General features: G+C 35.8%; 1 protein-coding gene across 14 annotated transcripts in view; it reads right to left on the reverse strand.

The window, feature by feature from the left end:
• LOC124159256 (JNK-interacting protein 3) overlaps positions 1-23,538 on the reverse strand; it is an 83,826-nt gene that overhangs the window by 44,758 nt on the left and 15,530 nt on the right. For 5 of the 14 annotated variants that reach the window (XM_046534939.1, XM_046534940.1, XM_046534937.1 and 2 more), the window contains 7 exons: positions 22,757-22,792; positions 16,818-16,853; positions 13,990-14,007; positions 8,688-8,745; positions 4,288-4,344; positions 3,177-3,324; positions 2,409-2,602 (listed from right to left, as the gene is read on the reverse strand). In XM_046534939.1, the coding sequence (XP_046390895.1) occupies positions 2,409-2,602; positions 3,177-3,324; positions 4,288-4,344; positions 8,688-8,745; positions 13,990-14,007; positions 16,818-16,853; positions 22,757-22,792 (547 nt within the window). The remainder of the gene's footprint in view (positions 1-2,408; positions 2,603-3,176; positions 3,325-4,287; positions 4,345-8,687; positions 8,746-13,989; positions 14,008-16,817; positions 16,854-22,756; positions 22,793-23,538) is intronic. The other 9 variants (XM_046534949.1, XM_046534941.1, XM_046534950.1 and 6 more) reach the window with 6 other exon arrangements.

A 23,538-nucleotide genomic window follows, 5' to 3' on the forward strand; every position in this document is an offset into this window, starting at 1 on the left:
TTGGCGACGTATTCCATACATTGTTTCGTAGCCATAAAAAAACTCGGCAATTCCTGATCGGTCATTGTGTCTTGTGAACTCGAGCTGAAAAGTGTGTTGCACGGCTATAATAATTTTCGAGATTCAGGGAGATTGAGATAATTCTCTTTCGTACGTTCGCACCGCGGCGCTCAAACCAAGGTAGGTACTCAATGCCCACAGGCTTCGAGCATTTAATGATGAAGGAGCTGTTTTAACTTTGTCTTAGGCTTAATATGAATATGAAAATTACTTTTTTACGAAAATTTTCATTGATGTTAGGGTTAAAACGATGTCTGCCAAAAGGAAAACTTACACAATTAAAGAAAAGTTGGGCATAATCGACAGAGTGAAGCGCGGTGATTCAAAATCAAGTTTATTCAGGGAGTTTGGTGTTCCTGAAGGAACTATTCGTGGTTGGATGAAAGAAGAAGATAAATTACGATCATTTGTTCATCAAGTGGATGACGAAATAGGACTTGATAGAAAAAAGGCCAGATTGAGTGCTGCTGGTGATGTGGATGAATGTTTGTTGACGTGGTTTGTTCAGAAGCGCAGTGAAGGTGTTCCATTATCCGGTCCACTTTTACAAGCACAAGCAATTAAATTAAATAAACAAATAGGTGGTGCTCATGATTTTGTTGCTTCTGCTGGCTGGCTATCGAGGTGGAAAATTCGCCACGGGATAGCGCAAGTTAACATGCAAGGAGAATCGCGTTCCAGTGACAGTGTAGCAGCTAGAGAATTCTATGGGACTTTACGCAAGATGATTGATGAGGGTGAGTACACTGAAGAGCAATTGTATAACTGCGATGAAACCGCTCTCTACTACAGATTGCTTCCAACAAAATCACTTGATATTAAGAAGTCGGCAAATAAATCCGGAATAAAAATGAGCAAAGAAAGAGCGACTTTATTGCTGTGCGCGAACAAATCAGGAAGTCACAAGTTAAAACCTCTGTGTTTTGGTAAAAATCGAAGTCCTCGGTGCTTCAAGGACGTTAATATGACAGCACTACCCATAAATTACAAAAATAGTCAGAATGCCTGGATGACTCGAGACATTTTTTTTATTTTGGTTCAATGAAGATTTTGTTCCATCGGTTAAGAGCCACTTAAGATCAAAAACGTTAGAAGAGAAGGCACTACTTCTGTTAGATAACTGTCCGGCCCATCCGTCTTCTGAGCTTTTGATATCGAGGGATGGTAAAATAGTGGCCTCGTTTTTACCAAAAAATACGACAGCTCTTATTCAGCCCATGGATCAAGGGATAATCAGAGCATTTAAAGCCCTCTATCGGTGGGAATTGCTCACTAGTGTCATAAATTCAGAACTGCAGGTACAAGAATATCTGAAAACAGTCACCCTGAAGAATATGGCTAATAATATTGGATTGGCATGGAAGAAAATAACTTCAGCTACATTTCTAAATGGCTGGTCAAAGTGCGAGTATACAGCGGGCGATAGCATGGAAGACGAGTTTATGGGTTTCACGGAAGAGGACGCACGTGAAGCTTCAGATGTTCTTTCTAATAAACTATTTGTGAGTGATCTCGAGGCCTGGGTTCGCGAAGACGAGGAAACTCCTGTATCTGCTTATAAGAGTGACGAAGAAATTGTGGCTGCAGTCCAGAGCCGCGCAAAAACAGCTGCATCATCGGAAGATGAGAGCGAGAATGAAGAAGACGAATGTGAGGTCGAGATGCCAAAAATTGGCCATTTATTACATAATATAAGTGAATTGATGAATTGGTTGGAAGGACAAAGTGATTGCGATAGTTTTCATCTGTTGCACTTGCAAAGCATAAAAAATTACGTGACAAAGAAACGCCATCAACTATCGCGGCAAAAGAAAATATCCGAGTATTTTAGTAAATCCCATTAAAGTAGAGCGTCTAAATCATAAAATAAATATTTTAATAATGTATTACGCAAATAAATTGGCTATAAAAATTACCTTTAAGGGTTTTTTTATTGCTTCCCACGCAGTTTCCCGTAATAACGCGGTTGTCCGATAACGCGGGTGTAAACTATGTCCCCGTAGAACCGCGTTATAACCGAATTTTACTGTATATGACTTTACTTCTACTTAAGAAAAAGAAATGTGTAAATAAGCCGAACTTTCCACTTCTCGTAAAGTTACCACTGAACATTGGCTATGACAGGTTTGAGTTATGACAAGTAATTTTCCAGGGATCTTCCAAATTCATTTGAACGGACTCTTTTTTGTTTTCAGACAAAACTAGTATGCTGAACTGGTTGAAATAAGATCTCAGGAGTAATGAATTCTGACAGCGACATTTGTTGGGATGTGTCGAGATTATGGGACAATAACTAACATAATAGGTTGATTATCATGTATAGTAGCACAAAACAAGCTAAGACTCACAAGTTGAAGATGGCAGGTGATTTTTTCTTGCGGTTAATGGGAGGCAGTTCATCTTTCCTCGCCTTGAAAGAAGCAGCAACACGCACAGCTTCTTGAAGATCCATGAACTTCTCTTTGTATTGATTTCTTTCCATTAACACCCGAGCCATTTCCATTCTCGTGAAACGCTTGCGCTGGGCCATAGGTACATCCTCCTGAGGAAAATAAAAATCTCCAGAAAGCAATTACAAAGAATTATATTCAGGCACTGTCCAACCAAAGTTAAGTTTCAATTGAAAAAACAAAACAATTTTCAATTATTGGGCAGTTTTACATCCAAAATACACCTAAATTATTGTACTTTTGACCGATTGTACTTGTTTTTTGATGAAAAGAGACAAATAGATTTAGCAGACATTTATCCACTGCAGACTGCAGCATCTAATCTATTATAACATATTATCAACAATGATAGCTAGGCCTCTCACCATTATGTATAAGCATTGTAAGCACTGCAGTGACCATTTCTACAGCAATATGATATGCAAAAACAAAGAAAGTATGCAAACTCTTCGGTCCCAGGTATATAAACAACTAAAAAATGCTAATTGATAATTCCTCTGTGTTTTCAGCAAATCAAAATCATCTTCCACACAGGTTAGGGTCACAATGGTTAGCATGACATTGCTCCTTTGTGTACAAAATGAGTTTCAAAGCAAAACCCAGTAGGTAAAGGTTGAAGTTAAGGGCAAGTTGGATGAAAGTATTTCTTATGCGATGAATGCTGACCTCGTCATCCGATTTGGAGACCTTGGCTGCACGCTCTGCTTCTTCACGGACTCGCTTTAGTTCTTCTTCCAGCTCACCAACTCGCTGCTTTAATCTCTCCTTTACTGTCTGCAGGGAACGAATTTCTTCACGAAGCATATCTTGCTCACTAAAAAAATTCAAGTGAAAAATTTAATTTCAATGACTAAATAGTCAGCATTCCATCAAGCGTGGAGGAAAACAGAGAAAATGTGCATCTTATATTCAACAAGGTAAATGAGCTATGAAAAGATCCAACGTGTAATCGGCAGGTAGACTAGTTGGCAGTTAACACAACAAGGGTAAAGCCATTGGGAAAGACAAGTAAAACAATTTTTAGTACAGAATTTATGATTTGATTCCATCATTTGCTAAAAATAAAAGTGGACTTTTATTTTTTCGATTGAGTAAGATCACACGCACACAAGCCCATTTAGATTACATTGGATTTTTGGATTTTCCTAAACACAATCTCAATATTGATTTACTTAATGGTATAATTTACTAAAGGTACATTTTAAATCAAGCTATGTATCAGTTAATGAGCTACATCTGAATATCCTATAATATAGTAAATCAATTCTGCCACTCTCCATTTTCAGAGTTAACCCCTTGAGATGAAATGACGAGTCTTGCTCGTCATGAACTTCCGTTAAATATAGATATTGATAGATTTATATAACATTAATGAACAAAATGGATATATTCATACACCTAATAATGGAGTTAGAGGGTAAATTATAATATCTGAGCTTTCTATTCCGTAAATAACCTATAAAAGAGCTATTAAAAATTTTCTTATGATAACGTTGAAAATTTAAAACCAATTGTTGTGCTTTATTTCACTTCTTGTGGATAACAATGCTTTGTTAAAGATCATAAAAAAAACTCTCCAGAATATATACTTGTAATATCATAATTGAGTGGAGAACGGTGTCAAACAAACCTCAACAATGATGATACATGGCTATTCTAAGACTTTAAATTTTTCTCATTATACACTGGATACCACACAGGTAATGTAACTATTTCATAATCATACAACCTCTTTGTTTATAAAATAATATAGAAATAGAATCAAATAAATTCTTACCTGGTCAATTCATCCACTTTCACAATTAAGTCATCTTTCACTATATTAAGAGCATTCCTAAAACAGAGAGAAATTAATTAGAAATACATTTTTTTTCAAAAAGAAATAATCACTCTTATTTCCACAAGCTTAAATTATAACAGACAACCCAACAACATGTCATAGCTTTCCACAGAAATGCTTTCATTAACAAAAAAGAAAGACACACACTTCAGTACAAACTAAGCCATTTGAAATGTATTAGAAAGGGTTATATGCTGAAACAAAATAATCACCACTTATTTATAACATTTACTATAGCTAATATCTACAGGCTCCCTGTTTGAATCCATTTATTTTAGACATTATCTTGAGGAAGTCTATTTCTGGATTGTTACAAGATTCCTGAATTCAAATTCCCTGACTTATTACTGGCAAAAATCTTCATTTTCTATGACTTTACAATCTCTCCCTACAATCGTTATGCAAAACTTTGAAGAGTGAGAGTCAATAAAATATAATGAAATTCTTCTCAAGATTTGATCGTTCTTCAACGTCATCGTCAATGGTAAAAATTTTAACTATAACACATAAAGCAGGAAGTTTGCTTGCTTGCTAAACTAACTTGTGAAGCTAAAGCTTGCTTGCAATTTTATAGAATAATAATGGTTTCATCACTAAAGTGCGGATGATTAAAAGTATTAGCCTGATTATCATCCTCAACAAAATCTCAAATTAATAGCATTTGCAATCCAACTCAGAAGTATTTGTGAAGAATAGAATAAAACCTAAAAAAATAACAGCACCGGTAAAACAAATTATATAGACATCGAATTTAAAGAGCAATGTATGAAGATTGGAAGGCATATCTCCCGTAATAATCTTTACAGAACAGGAATCTCAATTAAACAAGCTGCTGTCGAAAATTAATGCATCTTTGATGAGAGGTTATTTCCTACAAGAGGTATTGTCATTCCCCTTCAAATAAAATGAAATCAACCTAGAAGTTTATGTTCATCAAGTTTGATTATGAAGTTATGAATGCATATTACGTAAATATTGATTAATTTAAGTTTCACTTGAAGTACTTGATTATTTTTATCAGTTATTGCCATGAAAACAAGAAGAAATGATGTAAAGGAAATTCATTCAATTTAAAGGGTAATTAAAAAAATGATCAACAAATAATCAGAGTTAAATAAGGGAGGTACAAGTTCATATCATAAGTAATGCAAGCAGAAACGTCGTCATCTGCATTACATCTGCATGTGAATACATTTTAGCAGCCACATGGAGGTGATGTAACAATGCAAAATTGATTTCTATGCAATTTTAAAGAAGAAACTAATATTTTGATTGAATATTCTTTTTTTCTCAACAAAGCACAGGAAACTATGTAACATTGACACTACCACCTGATGCAAACAAAAAGCTACCCTATTTCCTTCACAAAGTATGTCGCTGCAACTCACCAAACCGACATCAAAGGCTTTCACTGATTGGCTGTCAGTTTAACAGTAGAATACCAAGTTATAATGGTTCGTAACAGTTCACTTTCTCAATAGCATCTAAGCTCTTACAATTCCAACCAGCCCATAATATATTAAGTTGGAGATATGACAGTGCCTGTAAAATGAGGCCATTTGACACATCATTATATTAGATAAACTTTTCTCATTCAAACAGAGAGCCTATTAAAATAAAATATGACATTATGCAGGATACCAGCAACTAGCCCTAGCAATAACCTACAGAAGGCAAAACCCCATGATGACTATGCTATTATGAGAAATTGATGGCTGTATTGAAGTATTTCTGTATAAAAATGTTGATTATGTACCTTATATACTGAAAGTTGAATGCTCCATTTTTGAACAATAGATTTGGTGGAACATAGAATGCTTACAACTCATTTCCCATAACATTTATGTTAAGTAGTTGAGTATTAGTACCAATATCCATTCTATAATTTGGATAAGTACCAAGAAGGAGAATAATAAACCACAGAAAAGGTGAACTACGGTTAAAAAAAAATCCAACACAAGATCAAGGACAAGAATTTCCCTTCCATTACATTAAGAAGGAAATTCAAAAAATATCTGCACAAAAAATCATCCTGACCAAGGAAAGCAGAAATAAATTCTACATTAAATAACATTATGAAGCAAAATAAAAGCTTTTCAGCATATAGTTTTTCTGCAGCTATTTACTAACAAGCATGAAAATCTATTCTGCTGCTAAAATTTTTTTCTCTAAAGCTACATTAAAAATACTGAAAAAATCATTGGCTGCCAATAATTATTACATGGATGTAAAAAAATATCCAGATGTCCGTTTAGTACCTGGCCAAAGCAATTTTTAGCAGGTTAGGCTAACTCACAGTTCCAAATTAGCCAATCTAAAGTTACTTAACATTTTCTTCTGAATTACAAGGGTATTATTTGTACAAGACAGTTAATTATCTCCACACTTACTCATAACCAGCATGCATGCTGCAAAAACAAAGTTACTAAATCAGCAAGACTGATGTAAAAAAAATTAATATGAAAAATCTGTGAGCAGAAACGATGATCAAAAATAGTGGTTTATCCTGATAACTCCATAATGGATTATTATCCCCTGATACACAAAAATCATTTTTATCCTTACTTCCAACAGAAAAAAATAGTAAAAATATAAAAGCATAACTTCAGTAACGGATGTTTAAATCAATTGGTTCCACAATTATCTTATTTTCAGGTAATAGAGCATTCAACTGCATCTATTTTCCACTTCAATTACCTTTGTCAATCTAATATCAAGCATGGGAGAAAAGATACCACATGTAACAAAAGATTCATCACAAAATTAGCAAGCAGTAATGTGAATTTCAATTGCCTTCTGTCTCCTTCCATCCGTACTCCTGCTTTCGAAGAGTCTAAAATACGAGGCAGACCAGAGTCACTCTCAGACAAATCACTTTTTTGCTGTGTTACATTCGTACTGTGGATGGCATGTTGTACACCTAGTATACAGATGGCATGCACTGCTTTCTCAATGGGCATTAGGAACAATCACCATTGCAGTTCACAGCATGCATATTTTATATAGCCAACTACCTCGTGCTGTGCCAGTTAGAAAGGGCCACTGAGTACCACTGTGGTTGTCCACCATAAGGTTCCTTCATGAATCTGATGGCAGCCATAAAGGCCCATTGTCATTTTATGTTATGTTATCCACCACACTAGGCAAAAATTCAGAATGTATGAAAGAAGTCTATGATCCAAGCCTTCCACGTGCTAGCTAAAACCGTGCAAACCAATCAAATGTGGATTACATCCTCTCTTTTGCAACTACATATCCCCTTTTTCCTATCAGCTCATCGGCTAACTGTAGCAGGATCCAATAAGAACAGCCTCGTTTTATCAAGAAGAGGGAAATGCTGAATGGCTATACAATACATAAAAGTTGTGACTGGTAAGATATCAGAAATGGACATTAACTAAATGGGCTTGACCAAATATTATGATTGAATTCACTCTCATCAATGATGTTCTAAACTCTTTTGATACTATGTATATCAGTAACATGTAATACCGTGACATAATTACTTTGCATGCTTCTGATAAAAGCAGTGTTATGCAAATACATTAAGGAAATTCCACAACAAAGGTAAAATGAGAATACGCAGGATTAACGAAAGCAGACAAGCAGAAATTTAAAAAATTATTCTTTCCCTTGAAGTTTCATCGGTATAATGCGGTTTGCTAATAATGCAGGCACAAACTCCCCGACACATACGTAATTCTGCACGTGAATAATGAAATCTAAGTCTTTTAAAACATTTTCTAAAAAATTATGTTCTTGACTCATATCCAAATCCCCGTATCCATTTGACAGTTTCTGCAGTAGATACCACGCATGTCATAGAATAAATAGTACTGCTTCTAAAAACGTAATTAATGGTACCAAATTATATAAGAAGTACATAACATCAAAACATGTAGTTGAAATCGATGAGAGTGACTATGCCCAAATATTGGTTCTAGCAGATGTAATGCAAAGATAGTGAAATTTGGAAGAGTAATAATGATCCACAAAAGAAAAGTTTAATTTCTTGGGAGAGTGTTTAGGGTAAATCTAATTTTTTTAGACGTGCAAAAATTTACATTATCCACTACCAAAAATGACTGAAACAAAGAGAAAATTTGACGTTTTGTTTGATGAAGTAAACTACTCCATTGGTAGAATCCAGTCTATTTTTAAATAGCAGGAAACCCATTGACTAAGAGCCATAAGTAAGTACTGAAAAAAAAGGGTAACCACAACGGTCAACACTGTCTTCCAATCTTTAGCTGATTACATATTATCTGACAATGTTTTGTGATGCTTATCAACTATAAACAAAAGAGTGATGAATGATGTACAGAGGTAGTACTCACTTGGTGGCCAAAAGCTCATTATTTTCCATGATGAGATTCTCAACTTCTTTCCCCATTCCTGGAAAATAATATTTACTTCTATCAGGTTCATCAATGTAAAAATCAGAGCCAGCATCTCTGGGCCTGTATACTGACTATTAAAGCACTGGCACATGTTAAAACTACAAAAAATATAATTCAATGAAATACAATTATCATAAACAATTTAAATGCCTCTTCTAAATACAGATGTTGAGGAATATATTAAAAAATAAGGGAATATATTAAAAAATAATTATTAAAGTCTAGTAAGTAAGGGTACAACAAGTAACAAAAAAAAAATTCTTTCATAAAAAATAGATTAATAACATCTACAAAATATCCATAATTGGTGCTTATTCTATATTTTCATGCTTCCTGAAGTGATTTGGGCCTGTAATTCTGATTAACGTAAATAGTTTTTAAAAAATGACACCACAACCCATACCCAAAAGCTGATTTCACACTAGAACCAAGAATTAAAGCATCTTCTGCCATAATTAAAACAAAAAAACGCTAGATAAAAAGATTTCAGGAAAGCATTCTTTCAGCTGAATGAAAATTAACACACATTAAAATCATTGACACCACATATGTTAATTGTTTCTTGTTTCGCATGCAAAACCACCCCATTAATTTTATTCTTCAGTAGTTCAGCTTTTATCAAATTTAGCACAGAGTTAGTGAGCACACTTTTCTTTACCCCTTAGATAACATAGAAAATATAATTTCTAATGATCTTATCATATAAAATGAAAGCAAAATTAACAATTGTACCATAGACAACACCAACATCAAAATTCAAGATAGGAAACCTAATATCTAAAGGTGAGGAAAAGGAACTATAACAATGGTGTAAGTCTTCTTAATGAAAGAATACCTACAGAAAAAATAATAGAAATTCAATAGTCAGGCAGAAGGAAAATATGATATAAGAGAAATACCACCAGCACTGAAAAGATCGTTGCTGAGAAACAAATGAGTATGCTCAGAAATTTTTTACCTCACAAAAAATTGTCTTATACGCAAATAATAAAAAAGGATGGCATGGAAGGATTCCAAAATAGAAAATGAACATGGCTACATAACAAGTACAGAAGTTTAAAAAGCAGTTGGATAAAACCTTTCCTCGTCACATCATTAAGATATTCATTGAAAAGTGAACTTTTGGATTTTCAACATACAGTATTACAACAATATTCCTGAATATTGCCAGGATGCCTGATAAGGAATTCTCTATCACTTAGCAAGTTAGAGAAGTTTTGCCACATCTTGCTGAAGGACAACTTACTGCTTTACTTACTTTGTTTTCATTCTTATAATCATAAAATCCAGCATAAACGCTTGTTTACACGATACATTAACATGTACGAGTTAATGTCTGTTTGCATGAATGACTTTTGTGGACTGGAACGGAACATGTACGAATGCATGAACCAAATTAGAACAGGTTCTATTTTCTGTGCATGCATTCGCACAAGTTGGGTGGTTACACAGTGCATTTTAGGTTTACAATGGAAAACACCCAGATTTGTACATTACTGGTCAAAGATTCAATTCCTATTTTATGAAGATGGGTACAATTGAATAGAAAAAGCTGTGAATTACTCATTCAGATGACTTAAAAGAAGTAATAGGAAATTCAATCAGAATCGTTAATGTAACCACAGACCAAGGACTAGTAACATCAATGCTAACTTTACTGGCCTGGATTTCAGAAAGCTAGCAACAGAGTGCCATGTGAATAAGTTGTGACAAAAACAGTGCACTTTATGAAAATATACCAATTAGTCTCCAAGGTAATAAAAACGCAATTCATGTAAACATATCGATGTATGCACACATAATTCACACACTCAAGTTCTGTGAGGAAAGGTAATAACATGAAGGCAAAAATATAGGCAGAAAAACTTTACTTTAGCACCAGGCAAGAAGGCATTCTCATCCCTCAATTTTTTTTATTTTTCCATTTAGTCCTTAATGAACATGGATGTGCTGAATAATACTATGTTCTGCACTTCATAACCGTCTATTGAGTCTAATCATTATTTTTGTTTTTTTCCATAACACCTTACTGTGCTTGAATGCATAGAAGAAGCATTCTCATTTCAGTACGCCATTCAAATGAAAAAAGTCAGCGCCACGGTGTAGCACCCCAACTACTCAAATTATTTCTTTTAGGCTCTTATGCTGCAGAAAAGCCAAATATGTGGCACCATCATTGATATAATACAAAAAAATATTAATCTGTTCCTAAAACTACACAGTACAACTGAATATGGAACAAAACTATGCATAGATATGGGGGAAAACATGAAAAAATCGTCATCACTACAGTGTTCATCATCGCAATTATCACTTCATTCATTGGAGTTATTCCACATATACATATATATATATATTCAATGTTTTGCAGAAATGCGATGCAACGTAGCACATAATATGAAAGTTTAAAAACACAGTCACCAAAAATAGACACAAAATAAAAAAGAAAACACTCACACGAAAATTAAACTGAGAGACTTTCGCGGTTGTAGCCGCTTCATCAGTCAAGGAGAGAATGAGGTGGGAAGGAGTGTTTTGGAAAAAGGAGTGTGTTGGCAAAAGGGGAAAAGGTGATGGGAGGAGGGAGGGGTGTATTGGGGCGGGGCTAACAGGATACATTCAAACCAGGCTGTTTATTGGCTTGCAGGCGCCAGATGCATGCCAATTCGAGGGTGTGGAGATTGAGGGGCGAGTCAGTGGGTGGCAGGGAGGCAATGATAGAAACTTTGAAACATAGATTAAACATGGAATCATGCGAAAAACAATGTGTGGGGACCGGGAGAGATGCATGTGGGGATGACGGACAGCAGGAGGCGCGGTGATTATTTATTCTAAGGTTGAGAGGGGTGGTGCATTGGCCTATATAAAAAGCGGGGCAGAAGTTGCATTGAAGGAGGTATATGATGTTGGTGGAGGTACAGGTGGTGGAAGGAAATATCGGGAGGAATTTAAGTTTGGAGAGGAAAGAGGCTGGGGGTGGAGAGAAAATTTTGCAGGTTTTACATCTAGGACGGTTGCACGGCGAGGGTGGGGTAGTGGGGACTGAATTCAATTTTTGAAGGGGGCGGGTGGCTTTGAAGATGGTGCTGAGGTTAGGTGGTCTCTTATACGTGATCCGTGGAAGAGAGGGGAAAATTTGTGAGGTGGATTTGTGGTTGGAGAGAATGGGGTACAAGTCCTTCAGGATGTCCTGTAAGGCATGAGCACCGGGGAAGTAAGTGGTGAGAAGAGATGGAGAGCAATTCTTATCGGCACGGGGTTTATTGGACCTGTAGGGTTTTTTTCTAATTTTGTTGATTAACAGTTTATCGGGATACCCGCGGCGTAGAAGAGAAGTGTGTAGATTGGAAAGGAACTTCTCTAGGTCTTCGGGGTTGTTGCAGATTTTGTGACCACGGACGGAGAGAGAGAAAGGGATTGAACGTTTGGTATGTGGTGGGTGGCAACTATCATAGTGGAGGTATTGCTGTCTGTTGGTGGCTTTAATGTGGACAGATGTCTTGAATTTGTTATTTTCGGAGAGAAAAATGTCCACATCTAGGAAAGTGATGTTGGTGTTAGAGATGGAAGAAGTGAAAGAAACTGAGGCGGAAGAGTTAAGTGATGAGACAAAGGTGTTAAGGGAATTGACGTCATGCGGCCAGAGAATAAATATGTCGTCAATGTATCTGAGCCAGAGGAGAGGTTTTAGAGGGTAATTTGATAGGAAATTTTCTTCGAACAGGCCGAGGAAGAGATTTGCATAGGAAGGGCTAAACCTACTTCCCATAGCACAGCCGGAGATTTGGAGATAGTGGTTGTTATTAAAAGAGAAGGCATTGTGGGTGAGAATGAAGTGGGAAAGATCAAGAAGAAATTCAGTGCTAGGGTTTTGAGGAGTGGGTCGTAATGAAAGATAGTGGCGGAGAGCAGCGAGTCCCTCAGAATGAGGGATTGAAGTGTAAAGTGAGGTTACATCAATAGTGGCCATGATAATGGGCTGATTGGGGGGGAGGGAAATGGAATTGAGTTTAGAAAGGAAGTCATGAGAATCTTTGATGTATGAAGGAAGGGACTGAACGAAGGGCTGGAGATAGAAATCAACAAAGGCCGAGATGCGTTCCGTAGGAGAGTTTCTAGAGGAAACTATGGGACGGCCTGGATTATTAGCTTTATGAATTTTTGGAAGGATGTAGAAAGATGGCGAGGTGGGGTGAGCTGGTAGGAGAAGGGAAATGTCAGATGGGCTTAAACCTTCGGGGGGACCTTTTGTTTTTAGAAGTTCGTTCAATTCTCCGGTGAACTCAGAGTTGGGATCTGATGGGAGAGGGGAGTAGGAGGAGGAATCTCCTAATAATCTATTGCACTCTGCGGTGTAGTCGTTGGTGTCAAGTACAACGACCGTGGACCCTTTGTCAGCCGAGGTAATGACTATATTTGGGTTTTTTCGTAGTTTCTTGAGATTTTTGGTGACTGTGTTTTTAAACTTTCATATATATATATATATATATATATATATTAATACAGAAAGCTCTTTTTATTTCATTCCGCATATGCTCTGTTAACACTGCACCTACAGTGATAAATGCGGTATTGTTTGAAACCTTGAATCGCCAGCTTTTGACTAAAAATACAAGCTCAATCTCAAATTTCACTGTTTACCTATTTATTTGTCTTAAAAGTTTAGATTTTTCTAAATTGATAACTCACTCACGGTATACCAACTCCACACAATATTTATTCCTAACTTCAAAAAAGGCTTAAGAACCTCTTAAATCCTTAACTAAACTAAATAAATATACATGGTATAAAGAAAGTACTTCATGATACACCTTATCTATTTAAAACCTAATTACACTGTTTCCTTCACATACTCACTGAAAGCGTGAAAGTGAAAATTTTCGCACAGGTTGCACAGTTTTATCACATGAGGACTAACAAAATTATTAGAATTATTTTCAGAATAATTAGTAAATTCCATGCAGTCACACCTGAAACAACGCAATTTATCGAGTCCATTGCCTGAAAACTCCATAAGAATAACTAATTGTTAAAAATTCCATTGATTATCTTGTTAAACCTACTTTTGAGTCAACTGCCATTTCAAGCAAACGATGCACTGCAGTGTTTCTTGTATAAATGAATTACAGAAAAAACAAACACGTTCATCAAATGATCCAATCATTCATTTTAAAATATATTTATAAAAATAAACACTAAAATTTCACTAAAAGAGAAAAAAAGAGTAATTTATTCTTACCAAAAAAGTTGTCATTAACTAAGATGTCACCGGATCCCAAGGTTTAAGGTGGAAATTGCCAGGAGGGAAAATTGTAATGTTAGTAATGGTTAAATCGTTTAAATGATTAACACACAGATTCATAACACTGAATTTTTTTATCAGTTTCATAAGGAATTCTCATTATATAGCAATATTGACTATTTAAAATTATATTGTGCAATTCTTTATTTTCAACATTAATTCTTTCCATTAGAGTTTGAAAATTTTCAATGACATTTAATTCTGCATAAAAATCATTTTATAGATGCTCATTTAATTTTTAATACTTATAAAGATTTAGATTATATCCAATTTTAGTACTTCATGTACATAAAATATAATCACCATACCACAAAAAAGCCAGCTAAATTTTCAGAAAAATAAAAAAAATAAAGACACAAAAAGCACATCTACACTAAAAACATGCGAACATATACTATACTCCCAAACTCAAATTGCCATTGTGACATTGGTTTCGGAGGAATTAATCAGCTGTACACAAAATGATCATCTTTGCCGGATAAAATTCTGTCAACTGAACAACATATTTTGGTTCGGCAAACATTAATAAACACAAAACAATTTACTTCAAAAGAACAAGCTTTTAAAAGTTGGTAATCACTTATTCAAAGACGGTGACTGAATGGGTCAAAGGGCTTGGACTTAAGCTTTGCATTCAAATGACCAAAAACCTGAAACCTACGCTCGAGAAGCTAATCGCACTTAAGGCCACTACACATGGTGAATGATCATGCGAATGAAATCATTCGCCATGTATGACAGAAAAATTTGCAAATAAACCTTCATGTGCATGATTATTCAGTGAAAATTAGAATATTTTTGCTTGCATGATCAGTGAATGATCACATGATCATTCACCGTGTAAAGCTGTCTTTACAATACAGGATTCTTTTCAGTATTCTGGCTAGTAAATTTCTATTATGTTCATCATTGTGGGAATTGAAATTCAAATTTGAACCTTAATAGTTTAGTTAGACGTAACATTTTTATGTATGGAAACATAGAAAATAAAAATTATTGACATTATCTTCATGGCAATTGAAGATAGAAAAGAAATATCTCCTACTAAAATACGTAATTAATTCCATAATAAAGAGAGGATAGAGCAACAGTAAGTATCTAGTTCAAACTGGAGTGTATTACTTTAGGCAAGATAATACAGTAGACTGTCGTTATTACAAAGTTCACAGGACCGAAAAACCAAAGGTTTGAAATAATGAAGTTCGTATGAACTTTTGTTTTAGGCATTGTCGAAAAAAATCAAAGTTTGTCAAAATTTCTCGTCTCTTCCATTTACTGTACTTATAGTTGCACTGCAAAATAGCTTCGGAGTCAAGTGTATAGTGTAAGCGATTAAATTACGCACAAAAATATAAAAACAAGCACATTCGTTTCATTTTCTCGAAAGAAGAATGCAGCATAATGTAATCGAGGGCTGATATCTTCCCAAATACAGTAAGTCCTCGATATATGAACAAGATGTGTTCCTTGAGACCTTGCTCGTAAGTTGATAAACCTATGCAAGTCATCGAGGAATGTGGCTATCCTGCAGAATGCAACACTGCATGGCAATTGTACACTAACTCACGATCGTGACAAACTGACCCAACTAGATAAGTTTACAACAGGGTACGGAAGGATGGGTGCAATGCTGAACAGTTCCTAACTTCACACCGGATTCAATGATACCTTGTTCAGATTATGCCCAAAGTGCGAGTTCCTCAATGCCACACCACGTTGCATCAGCCAACTCGAAAGGTGCCAAATTTGAAATTTCAGGCACGCTTGAGGCACGCTTGAATTTTTAGAGTGTTCATGTCTCTAAAAGATCGTAAAGTGAATGTGCGTACAAAGAGGACTGACTGTACCTCCAATTTAATTGCGGGAATTAGTGGGTCACCATGATTCCACAGGAATGAAGCTTATTATATGATGTTGAGTTCATATTCAAGTATCCCCTACTGAAGAAAGAACCATAAATGACACTCTTGGGCACAGAACACGAGGAGCACTTAAACGTAGCATAGTGTACATACACCTAAATGCCATTGTTTATCCGTGGAACTTCATAATAAAGCTCTTTTTGTAACTGCCGGGACCGGGACTGAGATTTGTAATAATTTTGTAATAATGTTTCTTTTACAATAGATCAGATAGGACTTTTCGTCGGGACCAACAATATACTCTGTAATGATGAAAACTTTGTAATAAGGTTGTCTATATTAACGAGAGTCGACTCTATTAAGGAAAACATATTGATACGCAATATACTTAGCTCATAAGGGATCACTTCACAAAGATCTATCAACAGGTCATTTATCATGGCCAAAGCCGCAAGAAAACTGAGGAGAAGATTTCATTTACAGAGGGGAGCAATTTCGAATTCATATTACATATGCTTAATCTAATCTCTCGTACCTTCGGACTAGGGGGATTGAACCCCATAAACACTCCAGTTTTGATGTAGCTAGCCAAACCTCTTGAGCCTTCATAGTGCATAGCCAATTAAAGAGATAAACATAGGCACAGATAGCCCTCCAGATATTTTACTTTAATGTAAACTACGGCAGCAAAAATGACTCGATAGCTGCCCAAAGTATTATGAAATACAGTCAAAATATACCATAAAGCCTGCATCATATTTTTCAGAAAATCCATAGCAAAGACGTCACTAGAACATTGTGCCCTCATTTTTTCTGAGGCAAGCTCATAAGTTCTTGCACACAGAGGTTAAAAAAAAACTTTGAAGCTTTCAACATGAGGGATATAATCCATGATTACTTTACCCTTATTGGTTGAAAGATGGCTTTCCTCCTCGGAGTCTAAGGACAGGACATTCGGTATGTAAATTAATAGCGGCCGAGTCGTAGGGGTAAGGGTGTACACATACAACCAATCACAGGTGGCAGATGAAGTTGGGAAATACCAATGGCAGTCGTATTGACAAAGTCGAGGCAAGGGAAGTCAATGCGGTAGGGTCAGCCCCAGAAAAATAGTACGCCCAATCCCCCAAATTCCACCAACCACAATGGGATATGTGCACATGCAAGGGAGAAAGTGAGAGGAAAAAACTTGATCAACAAGAGATTATATTCTTACAGTTAACTTTACATTGCCCATGATGAAGCAAAACGTATTACTCCTACTAATGCTAGGATATTATTTATGTAAACAGGGTGTCCAATTTATCTTGACCGCCCGAAATAACTTTTTGTCCAGATGCAAATTCAAAAATGTGTCAAGCAAATGTTCATCATCCGTCAGGGAAACATTAATCAGCATGATTGCCTTCCTTTTAGCTTTGTTATTTACAACGACATGAACAGCGGTATGTCTTTTTTAAATGGCACCCTATATTTTTTATTCAGCAATTCATTTCCTCTCCTAAAGACTTATTCAAAAATGTAGCACAGTGAACCATTAACATAAACACAATGTTATGAAAACATAAGAAACTCGTCCACTTACTGTGGACGAGTTTCTTATGACTGGTTTGCATTTTACTATGTTTTCATTTGTTCACCGTCAACGTCAGCAAGTGGAGTAGTTCCAATACCCGCATACCTGCACTAAGCGCTAGAGAGTCAGTCATTTTTCATAACACTGTGTTTATGTTAATGGTCCACTGTGCTACATTTTTGAACAACTCTTTAGGAGAGGATATGAATTGCCGAATAAAATATATAGGGTGCCATTTAAGAAAGAAATACTGCTGCTCATATCTTTGTAAATAACAAAGCTACAAGGAAGGCAATTATGCTGATTTATGTTCCCCTGACGGCTAATGAACATTTGCTTGAACATTTTTGAATTTTCATCTGGACAAAAAGTTATTTTGGGTGGTCAAGATAAATGGGACACCCTGTATACGTATACTATCAAATGCAAATGAGGGACAAATCCATTACATCCAGGGAAATCAATCCATTAAAAAATTATACAGATCAAACCTACCTCTCTGCTCAAACAATAAATCGACTCAGTTGACTTAAAGCATGTGAAAACAAACAAAACTTACAGTTACCATACCAGCAGGGCTTCCAATATCTTTAATTTAGAATAATTTCAAACTAATGATGAGCAATGGTAAACAATGATTTTTTGCAATTGACATCTTCTTACCCTTGGATGAATTAATTTAGACTTTGTTTTTACACAGAATTTTTATTAAAACACGACCATTGGTTTGTATGCATACAACCAATCCAGAAGATGACGCTAACCGTCAAAACTGTTGTCACGCTTTAAAAAAACATTCTGTGGAAAAAAAAGTTTGTTTGTACTTAAAATACACTTAGGAAAAGCCCTGCTGGCTTTTAATCACTTTCCAGTCCACTTGCATTACTACAATAACAATTAAGAGATGGCTTACAGCAGGTCTTGGTTAAAAATTGATTCAATTGTAAGTTGAGAAGCCCGTTAAAACCCCTGAAACCTCAAATAAATTTTTTAAGGTATTAATTGTATCTAATATTTTTCGATAAAAATATAGCTAAAGCTTTCACACTGTGTTGTCACAATTATATTTATCATATTAGTTGCCCAGGCCATTAATTAGATGAAAAATGAACTATGCATAACTCTGGATGGATTATCAATTATTTAGAGACATTAAAGTGAAAAATTATAATGAGGGATGGGTCAATTACACTTTTTATCGTTAGTTCATACATGGGGTCAAATAACTTATATTGATTATAATATCACAGAGCAATACCCTACAGAGGGAGTAAAATATTCAGTTTAGATAATTAGGATATTATTAAAAATAAAGCTACATACCACTTGATACCACTGAAATTACAAAGAAATTGTGTAATTATTTGCAATATCCCACGGAAGAGTTCAATTTTATTTTTAACGTGCCTAGCATCACTATTACATCATTATTTGAGGCATGCAAGAATTCGGAAATTCAATTATCCCTTTCACAATTCCTCATAAAAATACTTAACTATGCAAAAAAGATAGCTAAATAAATAAATAAATCGTAAAACTAAAAAATACCAGTATGGTGATTTAGCTAATATAATATTTAATTAGCAACTTGCATGTTTGATACCAGGGTTATCCAAAGCTAGCACCCAGGACAAACCATTGCATAACAATAATGTGCCCATGACTAAAATAAACTAGCTACACATACAGAAAAATTTAAGCCATTCAAAATGTACCATCATGCACTTCAGTTCGCAGGCTGACTCCCTAATTCTGAAAAAGCTTTATGCATACATGATACGCGATGCATAAATGGATTTTTCCATGTTAGATCAAAGAGTAACAATGAGGTGGAATCCGAAATACTTAACGACAATGACATTTGTAACATAATCACCACAAGAGCTTGGGTAAAGGATGGTAACTCGACAGTATTACACACTTAAAAACTAATGTCTCTATGGAACACAGAACATAACAATTGAGAATTGTTTATGAAATGGCTCACTAACACTGAAAAATGAACTCCCTTTCATGTGCGATTTCAATCAACAATTAAACGAAATCATCCACAAAAAATGTACGTGAATAGAAATTGATTAACTATAAATGCAAATATCATACATATCAATATAATGAATACAGATATTTTTTAAGAAAGTTTTAACCGACTCTGTCAACTCAAGATCTGCCTTAAGACCCCACTGGACTGATAAACAAGAAATACAGTAAAACTTTGATTTTACGCAGTTGGAGGGACCGAAATATGGGCACTGTGTAAAATCAAAGTGTGTAAAATCAAGAGTTGGTATTGAGGAGGAGTATAGTTTTCAGGATAGCACTTGCTCATTATTGCTCGGAAAATGAAGCCTAATAATCTTATTTACTCAAAAGCAACACCACAGATGAGGTGTTACCTTAAGAGAAACAACGTTGCATTCCTGAACAGTGTTTCCCATGGTTGAACAAAATGGTTGAAATTCCAGCATTTCTGGCACTAAGATTACTTCTGTTACCCAGGAGAAATTTCGGAATGGTGATACTAAATGGTCGCAGAGAACCTAATTTTCGAAAATATTCTCATTAAAAGCAGTTTTCAGGATATCCGTTTAACCACCTGCAGACAAACAAAGATTGGAGATTGAAGAAATGAGATACCTGAGGATTAGTTTAAAGTTTACCGGGACTAGCCGCGGTGATAACTTTTACGGGAGTCACCCGCAACTTTCGCACGATACCTGAGGATAATCATCCAAATTAACCCCATTAACAGGGAGCAAACTTTTGCTAATACATCACAAAGGCTTTACACCCTCTGGGCCTGGGTTCAAGTCCTGGCAGTAGCAGAGACTTATCAGAGTTGGCCCTATCCCTACTTGAGTCTAATGTGGAGGGCACTTCCAGTGCACCACTCTGTCCATCAGATGGGAAGTTAAGTCCTGGTCCCTTTTGAGCTTATCATTAGAACCTGGCTAATGCCAACATAGGGTTCCTATCCCCCCAGCCCTTAGGTACTTCATGGCGCTAATGATCCCAGTCGTTGGTTACCTCCAATTAGCATACCATAGATAATACGGAGCACACAGGACCCGGGATATTCGGAAATTCAGATTTTTCCGGTGCTTAGATCACTTTTTTTAAATGAGCTATTTAAATGACCGCATAACTGCCGTCATGCCGCCCGTGTTGAGTAACAAATGACTAATAGTCCGGAAAAATTTTCCTTCTTTATAATTTATACGCATTAAAAAAGCATTTCCCCATGAAATTTTAGCATTAGTAGATTGACTCCACCGGGAATAGCTTCTCTGTCGGCATTCTTCCGCGAATTCAGCGCCGGGACCTTCGACTCACAAGCCGTGTGACTCAGCTTCACGTAATATTTTGCTTCCCCATACATGATAACAACTCCGGACACTTTTTGTATTTCGATTTAATGGTACCAAGCCATTCCTGAGTTTAAAGGGACTACCTTATCACTCACGTCTTGAATTTGACTTCAATTATTACATGACGATTGACGACTCGAGTTATTCTCCGAGGGCATTAACTCCCGTTCCGTTAAAACGCTTGCCACCTAGCGGAGTTAAGCTAATAGCTATTCAAGTTCCAACCATGTTTAATTTAAACCCTCTGACAACGAGATACAAGTTGAGTCGGTTCTGATAAGCGCGCAGCGCAAGCAATTTTTCCCCGCCTCCATTTGTCCCGCAGTTGTGGGATTAGCCTGGGAATGAGACAACGCATGCTGCTTTTACCATCGTGTTGAATCACCATCGACTTACGTCCATACTAGAAGTACGACTATCTTTTTTGGATCACCTTGGAAGCCAAGATTTTGGCACGGGAGTATTTTTAACGACTCATTTCGCCGTCATATTTCGCTGGGGCGACGGAAAACATAGCGTTGGCAAAATTCTAAAAAGCCTTGCGTTGGGGATAGATATTCCGTAGCTCATAATTCTGGATATAAACAGCGTCGATCAATAAGTCGAATAATAAACGAAAGGTGATAATGTTAATATCTCCAGCGATCATGTCTTAATCAAAAGTAGTTACGCATACACGGCGATTGCCGTGTGTTTTAGGGTTCTATATCCTTCTACGGCGAATTTGAACTAAGAGCGACATTCGCGTGCGTAATGGAGCCTGAAATATTACTGAGAGGGCTCACGGGGAAGCAATAATTAGATTCGCGATGTTTTTAGTTTCACGCTCAACAGCGCGACGTCATTTCAACCGTTCCTGTATTCATTTTTGCAACTCATTGAGACGAAATAATAACCTAACTTCATATTGCTCTAGTCGGATTTTCAAAACAAGCCGAAAGACAACTGCGTAAAATCAAGATTAGCGACTTCTTAGGGGATGGGGTTATGCTGCGCAAAATCGAAAAACTGCGTAAAATCAAGAAAAGATGTAAAATCGAAGTTTCACCATTGCAATTCCCTATGCTTTCCGGCCGGACTTGAGTGCCGCTGCGTAAAAACGAGACTTGATGTAAAATCGAAGTGCGTAAAATCGAAGTTTTACTGTACTCAGAATGAGACGGCAACAGAAATTTAGACTAATGAAAATCCCTAATGCCATGACTTGGGATAGAAATACTTTGCTCAATGCAGCAATGGCATGTTGTTTGTTGCAGAGGCACAAGCTTGGAAATGAAAATGAAGGGTCTTGAAATTAAGATAAGATTTAAACAATGCAATATTAATACAACTGGATGCACTAATTTCAATTCAGGGTGGTTTGAAAAGTCTTATAAGTACTTAGCAAATGAAAGCTTACTTCATGCCGACAGATGAATCCTATTGATGGCAATGAATTCAATTAGCCTTCTTGAAATCACATACAAAAACCGTTAGATTACTAACTGAACATGACAGAAGTAGACTCTGTTTTCCAAATAAAAATAAAAAACCAAGAAAATATGCCATTTCTATTTATACTATTCAGATAAAAAAAATCAGTAGACAAACCCAAAATGTTAAAAATCATTAAAAAATCAGTATTAGTTAGAGGGAAATAAACTGACACAATATACTGACAGTGATAGCAAAACTTCAAGGCATACCTTGACTTCAAAAAAATTAATCGGAAATAGATTGCATACCTATGATTCCAACATCATTAACTCAGAAATCTAACATAGATAACACACCATATTTACCTAGTCATATGCTCATACTATTTGCTCTTAACCCTTAAAAAAAATGTGCATTCAACTCAGCCTAAGCTACTCTACAGCCCAATGCAGTGCTTAATGTAATATGGGGTAAATACAAACCAGAGGATGCATATTCTCCAGGATGCACCCAACTCCCTGAGCATTAGAATTAAGAGAAAAAGAAAGAAACCAACTTTTTAGTCAGTAAATTCAAAATAAGCACACCATTAAATAAAATTATAAAACCACTTATCACACTGAATTTCAATAAACTCTTATTGATTTACATTGATGGAATGATTAATGGAGTGAATTCCCCTATTACTTGAGTATAGCATGCATCCCACATAAAACATCAAATTTTAATTCATCATATCATTTAAATATCAGTATTCTTGGTAAGTAAGAAGCCTTCAAATCATCGATACTGAAGACTGATTTTCCAGATCGTAATTGGCTAAGTTTTTCATAGTTTAAACTAACAATTCTAGCTGTGATATCCCATAATTTATCAATTTCATTCACAAATTTCAAGAATAAATTTAAATTATTCATAAAATAACAGTGTAACTACAGAAAGACCTAATATTTTGCAACAGAGATGACAAATAAGTAATTTTGTTACTGCAAGTAACTAAAATATGGACTTTACCCTCATGTGAAGATTTCTATGGTTTGGAAATAGTGAATCTATGCATTAGTAAGTGACGATGAAAATGCCACAGGTTAGTTCTAATATTCAAGAGGTATTCCTTGAGGTTTCCCACATAACAATTAACAAAGCTGAAATCTTAGAACAGTGAGAACACACTGTGAATACCAACAAAGATTCTGATGACTAGCATATCGAGGTAATATCCATATCACCATGAGCAAATTTCACTCCAGACTATTATGAATAC

The sequence above is a fragment of the Ischnura elegans genome, chromosome 5 (genome assembly GCF_921293095.1).
Source record: "Ischnura elegans chromosome 5, ioIscEleg1.1, whole genome shotgun sequence".
NCBI lineage: Eukaryota > Metazoa > Arthropoda > Insecta > Odonata > Coenagrionidae > Ischnura > Ischnura elegans.